The sequence below is a fragment of the Telopea speciosissima genome, unplaced genomic scaffold (assembly GCF_018873765.1).
Source record: "Telopea speciosissima isolate NSW1024214 ecotype Mountain lineage unplaced genomic scaffold, Tspe_v1 Tspe_v1.0943, whole genome shotgun sequence".
NCBI lineage: Eukaryota > Viridiplantae > Streptophyta > Magnoliopsida > Proteales > Proteaceae > Telopea > Telopea speciosissima.
The window spans coordinates 1-8,989 of NW_025318279.1; the positions used below are offsets into that span (position 1 = coordinate 1).

Sequence of the window (8,989 nt, forward strand, 5' to 3'; positions counted from 1 at the left end):
AGCATCAATTTATTGGACACTGTGCCTTTGGAGCCCCCAAACATCTAATGCCAACTAAGAAAATTCGGGCCAACACATAGGTTTTTATATGATTAGTACCAAGGTTTGTGACTTTGTATTTTTTTGGCCTTAGTATGCCTCATATATTTTATATGGGACATTTAATGTCATAAGTCGGTAGGGCATTAAAAGTCAAAGTAAATTCCAAATTAAGTGATGTAGTTCAAATAATAAGCATCTCGTCGGTAAGATGTACAACTCACCGGCGAGATACAGAAGATATTATTTTTTAGAAGCAAATATATCTCTGAACACTGTCACACAATGACTTCAATTCGGGTAGACATGAATACATTTTCACCAAATCAAAAACATCAGCTTATTGCACACTGGTCAGCCCTTGGAGCACCCAAACATCCAATGCCACCCGAAAAATATTGGGGCCAACATTTTGGTTTTTATATGATGAGTACGGAGGTTTGAGACTTGGTATTTATTCGATCATGATATATATGTCTCGTACATTTTATATGTTACATTTAATATCATAATTCGGTAGGCATTAAAAGTCAAAGTAAGTTCCAAATTAAGTGATGTAGTCCAAATTATTAGCATATTATCAATAAGATGTATATCTCACCGGCGATATACGAAAGAAATATTTTTTAGAAGCCAAACACCTCTTAACACAGTCACATAAAGGCTTCCATTCAGGTTGACATGAATACCTCTTCATCAAATCTAAAGCATCAACTTATTGCACATGATCAGCCCTTGGAGCCCCAAACATCCAATGTTACCTAAGAAAATTGGGGCCAGTATTTAGGTTTTTATATGATTAGTACGGAGGTTTAAGACTTGATATTTTTTTGGCCATGGTATGCCTCATACATTTTCTATGGGACATTTGATGTCAAAAGTCAGTAGGGCATTAAAACCCAAAGTAAATTCCTAATTAAGTGATGTAGTTCAAATTATTAGCATCTCGCCGGTAACATGTACATCTTACCGGCGAGATACAAAAGATATTTTTTTAGAAGGAAACACCTCTGAACACTGTCACACAAAAGCTTCAATTCAACTAGACATAAATACCTCTTCATCAATTAAAAAACATCAACTTATTGCACACTGGTCAGCCCTTGAAAGCCCCAAACATCCAATGCTACCTCGGAAAACTTGGTCCAACATTTAGGTTTTTATATGATTAGTACCGAAGTTTGAGACTTAGTATTTTTTTCCGGCTATAGTATGTCTTGTACATTTTATATTGGACATTAAATGTCATAAGTCGGTAGGATATTAAAAGTCAAAGTAAATTTCAAATTAAGTGGCGTAGTTCAAATTATTAGCATCTTGCCGGTAAGTTGTAAATCTCAGCGGCGAGATACGAAAGAAATTTTTTTTTCAGTTGACAAACATCTTCAAACACTGTCACACAAAAACTTCAATTCAGGTAGACATGAATACCTCTTTATCAAATCAAAAGTATCAATTTATTGTACATTGATCAGCCCTTGGAGCCCCCAAATATCCGATGCCTCCCAGGAAAATTGGGGCTAGCATTTAGGTTTTTATTTGATTGGTACGGAGGTTTGAAACTTGGTATTTTTTTCGGCCATGGTGTGCCTCGTATATTTTATATGAGACATTTGATGTTACAAGTCGGTAGAACAAATAAAGTCAAAATAAATTCCAAATTAAGTGATGTAGTTCAAATTATTGGCATCTCGTCGGTAAGATGTACAACTCACCGGCGAGATATGAAAGATATTTTTTTTTTAAAGGAAACACCTCTAAACACTGTCTCACAAAGGCTTCAATTCAGATAGATATGAATATATCTTCATCAAATAAAAAACATCAACTTATTGTATACTAGTCAGCCCCTAGAGCCCCCAAACATCCAATGCCAACCAGGAAACTGGGGCCAACATTTAGGTTCTTATATGATTAGTTCGGAGGTTTAAGACTTGATATTTTGTCGGCCATGGTATGCCTTGTACATTTTCTATAGGACATATGATATCATAAGTCGGTAGAGCATTAAAAGTCAAAGTAAATTCCTAATTAAGTGTTGTAATTTAAATTATTAGCATCTCACCGGTATGATGTACATCTCACCGGCGAAATACAAAAGAAATTTTTTTTAGAAGGAAATACCTCCGAGCACTGTCACACAAAACCTTCAATTCAGGTAGACATGAATACCTCATCAAATCAAAAGCATCAACTTATTGAACACTGGTCAACCCCTGAAGACCCCAAACATCCAATGCCACCTAGAAAAATTGGGTCCAACATTTAGGTTTTTATATGATTAATACAGAAGTTTGAGACTTGGTTTTTTTTTTCGGCCATGGTATGCCTCATACATTTTAGATGGGACATTAAATGTCATAAGTCGATAGGGCATTAAAAGTCAAAGTAATTCCAAATTAATTGATGTAGTTCAAATTATTAGCATCTCGCCAGTACGATGTACATCTTACTGGCGAAATACGAAAAAAAAAAAAAATTTTGAAAGAAACACCTCTGAACACTGTCATAGAAAGGCTTCAATTCAGGTAGATACCTAATCACCAAATAAAACATCAACTTATTGCACACTAATCAGCCCCTAGAGCCCCCAAACATCCAATGTCACCCGAGAAAATTGAAGCTTACATTTAGGTTTTTATATAATTAGTACGGAGGTTTGAAACTTAGTATTTTTTCAGCTATGATATGCATCAAATATTTTGTATGGGACATTTTATGTTGTAAATCGGTAGGGCATTAAAAGTCAAAGTAAATTTCAAATTAAGTGATGTAGTTCAAATTATTAGCATCTCACCGGTAAAATGTACAACTCATTGGCGAGATACGAAAGAAATTTTATTTAGAAGTCAAACACCTTTGAACACTATCACACAAAGGTTTCAATTCAGGTAGACATGAATACATCTTCATCAAATCAAAAGCATCAACTTATTTCACACTGGTCATTCCTAGGAGCCCCCGAACATCCAATGTCACCTAGAAAAATTGGAGCCAACATTTAGGTTTTTATATGATTGGTACGGAAGTTTGAGACTTGATATTTTTCCGATAATGGTATCCCTCGTATATTTTCTATAGGACATTTGATGTCATAAGTCAGTAGGGCATTAAAAGTAAAAGTAAATTCTAAATTAAGTAATGTAGTTCAAATTATTAGCATCTCGTTGGTAAGATGTACATCTCACCAGCCAGATATGAAAAATATTTTTTTTTAAAAGAAACACATCTGAACACTATCACACAAAAGCTTCAATTCAGTTAGACATTGATACGTCTTCATCAAACCAACAGCATCAATATGTTGGACACTGGTCTGCCCCTAGAGCCTCCAAACATCCAATACCACTTAGGAAAATTGGGGCCAGCACTCAGGTTTTTATTTGATTAGTACGAAGGTTTGTGACTTTGTATTTTTTTGGCCATGGTATGCCTCATATATTTTATATGGGACATTTAATGTCATAATTCGGTGGGGCTTTAAAAGTCAAAGTAAAATCCAAATTAAGTAATGTAGTTCAAATTATTAGCATCTTGCCGGTAAGATGTACAACTCACCGGCGAGATACGGAAGATATTATTTTTTAGAAGGAATATCTCTGAACACTGTCATACAAAGACTTCAATTCAGGTAGACATAAATACATCTTCACCAAATAAAAAACATCAGCTTATTGTACACTGGTCAGCCCTTGGAGCACCCAAACATCCAATGCCACCCAAAAAAATTGAGGCCAATATTTTGGTTTTTATATAATTAATACGGAGGTTTGAGACTTGGTATTTATTCGACCATGATATATATGCCCCGTACATTTTATATGTTACATTTAATGTCACAATTCGATAGGCATTAAAAATCAAAATAAATTTCAAATTAAATGATGTAGTCTAAATTATTAGCATATTGCCGGTAAGATGTATATCTCACCGAAAATATATGAAAATAATATTTTTTAGAAACCAAACACCTCTTAACACAGTCAAATAAAACCCTCTAAGGAGGCTGGTACAACAAGCATCAAATAAAAAAAAAACATAACAAAAAGGAGGGGAGTCCCACAAAAAAAATCCTCAAAAAGAAATGCCCTCGTGAAATTGTCTTCCCGCAGTGTATGAGTGAAGCTAAGACATTGAAATTGATTAGCTAGCCCAATATAACCCAAGATAATATGTGAGATACGCCAAGATATAGAGGTATTTAAACTTCTACGACTATATCGAAGTGCATATAGTATACCTAGTGAAGAAGGTAAGCCAACGCATCAGCCTTGAAAGTGACCTCTTTTCCTTCTCCACATGAGTATCGGAGTGCATAAAGTATACCTAGTTAAGAAGGTAAGCTTTAACTCGTAAAGTCACTTCTTTATGGGATTTTCTGTTATTGTTTGTAGATTGAAATTCTCTGCAACAAAAAGTTCATTTTTCACTAATAAGAACCCAAAAGGGAGTTTAAAGGCAAGAACTTTAGCAGTCACAATTTCCAAAGAAAAAGGAAGGCTAAAGCCTAAAGGGCTCCTTGCAAAAAGGCTTGGTAGACTTGACTACTAAGTCTTAAAAGGCTTGCGTTTAGGGGCTAACAAATGAATACTTGGGAGTTTGGACTGATTTAGCGTTTTTTAGGTACCAAGTCTATAAGCCCAGAAATTTTAATTTGGATCAGAGAGGCAAAAAGTTTGCCGATCCAAATGGTCCAACCACCCGAACCCACAGAGGTAACCAATAAAAATTTATTCTGATCATCTGATTGTTGACCTTTCCACAGGTTTAAGGGCAGACCAACTACTCTTTTTTATTTCTTTTTCCTTTTGAAAAATAGGATTGAGTTTTCCTCCATCCATGGTGAATGGGATCCGAGGAGCGTGAGAGGGTAGGAATGGGTATCGGGAGGGTAATTTGGAACATAGTAAAATCCTAGGAGGGGTTTGTGAACCCTAGGTTGCTGGGTAAACCATCCTCTATGGGTGGAAGAAAACTTTTTCTTAAAAAATAATATGAAGAACGGTCGTTAGATCGTATCTATAAAAGTCTCATTCAGTCAAATGCTCTTACACACACTCTCTACACAATCAGACAGCAATCTCTTGCCCATATTATTTTTTTCACCCATACGGACTAAGGAGAGGTTTAGAACAACGTTTTAAAAATCAGAATGGATCGGACCGATTCAGATCAAAATCGACAGCAATCGATCTTGATTCTAGGCCGTTCTGCGGCATTTGATTTTAGGGTTTTTAGGATCGGGTAGCAGGTAGGTGAGATTTCACTATTTCAGATATGAAGGATGGATGCTGCCCAAAATAAAATTGATATCTCTAATCCCAAGTTTAAAATCCTTGCTCTAGAAATTTCCTTCCAACCTTGGAACTGAACTTCAATGATCCCTATTCCAAAACCACTTTTAAAATCATCATTTTCAACAAATTAACTTCTATACTTAATGGGCTTTTGAACCTTTCATCCCCTCCTTGTCAAGTAATTAGGGAGTAGGCTTAGAAGAAACAAAGTTCTAAGGGTGTGAAATTTTTTTATTATCTTTTATATGATTATTTTCTTGAGTATGGTTTGAAATATGAACCCAAAACTAACCCACTAATTAATTACAGATAATCTATACATTTGAAGTATCTCTTATTACCTAATTATAAATTTGTATCAGATTATCTGAATAATTTGACCGGATCAGGTCAACTATTAAGGTCCCTACTCCCTACCTACATTCTAGAAAATTATGTCCTTCCCAACTAAAACAAATTTTGGTCCAAATTCAGCAGCACTTAATGTCTCAGTCATCTAAAAATGAGGAACTGGGAAAGGAATAACCGCCCCTAAACATATTAAACAACCAAAAAGTCAACAAGTAAGAAGGCCCATCTACAGAATCTACAACAATAAACAATCCAAAAGAAAGAAAAACCCAACTCAAATATTAGCTAATGAGAAGACCCACCTAAAGAGTCTGGCACAAATCTTTCCACCAAAAAAAAATAAAAATCTAAAGAAATTAGCATAACTATTTTACTGTTTTAGGACCGAGTTTCTCTTCGTCCATGGTGAATGGGATCGGACAGGAGAGAACAGGAATGAGTATCGAAAGGATATTTTGAAACACACAAAAACCCTAAGAAGAATTTGTGAACCTTAGTATGGAAGGAAAACCCAACTCAAAACTTTAAGCATCTCATACCAGAAAACACTTTAAATAAAGATCACCATTGATTCTGTGACCTTGTGATCATAAGCATCTATATCTAGCGGTTCAAAATGGTTTGATTGTGCTGATTTTTAGCTCCAGCAAATCTTCAGTGGGACACATTCAATGGTGGGTCTTGATCCTTCAAACATTAGATGGTGATCTTTTACTTGCATGTCCTGTGAGTCTGTGATAGTGTCCAAGTCAAAGCAAGAAGAATTTAAAAGAAACCATAATCCCTTAAAAAAAAATTCATTTTTTGATGAGGCATACGAATTTAGCTCACGGTGCATCCAGCCTTGGACTGTGTTGCACACATTCCTAGATGTGCATCGAGATGTGTGTGGCACTATTCAACCACTAGATGCCTCCTGGGCACTAGGCTCCCTGGAGCCTTTAAACTTAAAGTTGAAAACCTTAATTGACAAGTAAACCACCATCCAAGAATCTCTCTAACCAAGCTACCCAAATCAAATTACAAAGTGATTCCCCAGAGGACCGATCAGCTCTCTTTCTTCTTTTACTCTTATTTTCAAAATATTTTTCAATTTTTACCCCTCATTTTTCCAATTATATAACACACAAGAAGACCGAAGACCGAAGACTACATACAATCCAGCCTAAGAAACGAGTTTCATGCGCGGACACTGGACATAGCCACGTAATTTAGTTCAAACTCTCACGCTCTCTCTCTCTCTCTTTCTCATTTTCTCATTTTCTCATTTTCTCATTTTCTCAAACACCTGTAGTCTGTCATTTCTAGCTCAGTCTATGGGAGTCTTGGACAATCTTGTTTTGTTCTTTTCTTGCATGCAGGAGAATAGTGTTTGTGTATTCTGAATCAGACGACAGAACCCATCCACACAGGAGGAAGGATAGATTTTATAGCAAATATAGGTGGGAGTCATAGCCATGGAGAAGAAGCTCTGGTTGGTGTTACTTGTTTTCGTTGTGTCTGTGACGTTTCCTAATCGCTCTGCAGCCGATTGGAGTCTGAACAAGAAGCAGACAGCAAGTGGCAACAGTGTTCGCTCTTCCGTCGTCTTTCGAGTTCAAGGGAATGTATATCCCGAAGGGTATGTAATTGTCTTGCGAAACAACATAGATTGATCGATTCTTGGACTCAATCATCCAGGGATTTGGGGTTTGGAAGGTTTTGGGCTGGAATTGATCATCCTATTCAACATCTCTTTCTTTAAATTCTTCTTTGACGATTTGATTTGTGGATTGATTTGGGTTTTGTGTAATTCCATAACCGATACCCCTGAATTAGGTTCCTGCCAATATTTCTTGTCAAATTCGATCACTGATTGAACTTTCTGTATAAGCTTCTCAAAAACCTTCAAGAAAAATCTGAACCCATTTCTTTCAAGCTATTTCCCTCCCTATTCCTGCAATTCCCCTCGTTTGTTCCGTCAGTGGGTCAAAAATAAATTATTGGAAACCACCTGCATTTCCCTTCTATTACCTTATCAATTTCTTCACCAATTTTATTCAATATTGCGAGCTGCTACTGTAATCAGTCTTTGATCTTTAACTTGTTCGTTTTTTGTTGCAGGTTGTACTATGTGACTTTCTACTTAGGCAATCCACCCAAGGCTTACTATCTCGATTTAGACACTGGAAGTGACCTCACATGGCTACAATGCGATGCCCCCTGTGCCAGCTGCAACGACGTATACACACTTTGAATTTCATATTAATAAAGAAACACTGTCATTTCAACCAATCACTTCCTCTTCTGATCTCTCTCTCTCCTCTCTCTCTCTCTCTCTCTCTCTCTCTCTGTGGGCAGGTGCCTCACCCTCTTTACAAGCCCAACAAGCAGGACTTGGTATTCTGTGAGGAACAAATATGTGCATCACTTGACTCCAACGACTGCAACAACCCAAATGAGCAATGCGACTACAGCATTGAGTATGCTGATCATGGTTCCTCCCTTGGAGTCCTCATCAGGGATATCTTCCCACTCCGCTTCACTAATGGATCAGTACTTGCACCCCGTTTGGCTTTTGGGTCTCCATCCCTCTCCCCTCTATTTCCATGATCAATTGTTACCAATTTGTGAACATTAACAATAATGGGTTCTCTGGTTCTTATTGTTTCTTATTACAGATGTGGGTACAATCAACAAGGTTTATGTAAGGACTCTCTGTGTCCCACTGATGGAGTACTAGGTCTTGGTAATGGCAAAGGTAGCATCATATCTCAGCTCAAAAATCAAGGACTGACAAATAATGTTATTGGCCATTGTTTAAGTGGGCAGGGGGGAGGGTACTTGTTTTTTGGTGATGATGTTGTGCCATCTTCAGGAGTTATATGGACACCAATGTCACCTTACGCTTTAGAGTAAAGATTTAGCTTTCCATGCTCTTTTATTCTTTGTTTCTTACATGTAATCCATTTAATAGCTTTTCTTATCATAGATTAAATTGTTAATTTCATCAGCAAACACTACTCCCCTGGTCCTGCTGAGCTTAGTTTTGGTGGGAAACCTACTGCTGCAAAAGGTCTTCAAACAATTTTCGACAGCGGTAGCTCCTACTCATACTTCAATTCCATGGCTTACCAGGCTTTAATTTCTGCGGTGGGTTGAAAAAAATTTGATAGAAAATGCTAATTCTTCTTGGGTCTCCAGTTAATCCATTATTGTATGGGATAATAATAAAGCCATTTGTGTTTTCAGGTGAATAAAGAATTGGCAGGAAAACCACTGAAAGAAGCACCTGATGACCATACGCTACCTCTGTGCTGGAA

At 36.8% G+C, this 8,989-nt stretch overlaps 1 protein-coding gene across 1 annotated transcript; it reads left to right on the plus strand.

Annotated features, from left to right (window-relative positions):
- Positions 1-7,014: 7,014 nt before the first annotated feature.
- Positions 7,015-8,984, plus strand: LOC122648389 (aspartic proteinase Asp1-like; the record flags this gene model as incomplete). Its single annotated transcript, XM_043841609.1, has 6 exons — positions 7,015-7,308; positions 7,791-7,908; positions 8,028-8,248; positions 8,348-8,581; positions 8,681-8,819; positions 8,919-8,984. Coding segments are annotated over exons 1-6 (942 nt in total), but the record flags the coding sequence as incomplete, so codon positions are not given.
- Between the last annotated feature and the right edge of the window lie 5 nt (positions 8,985-8,989).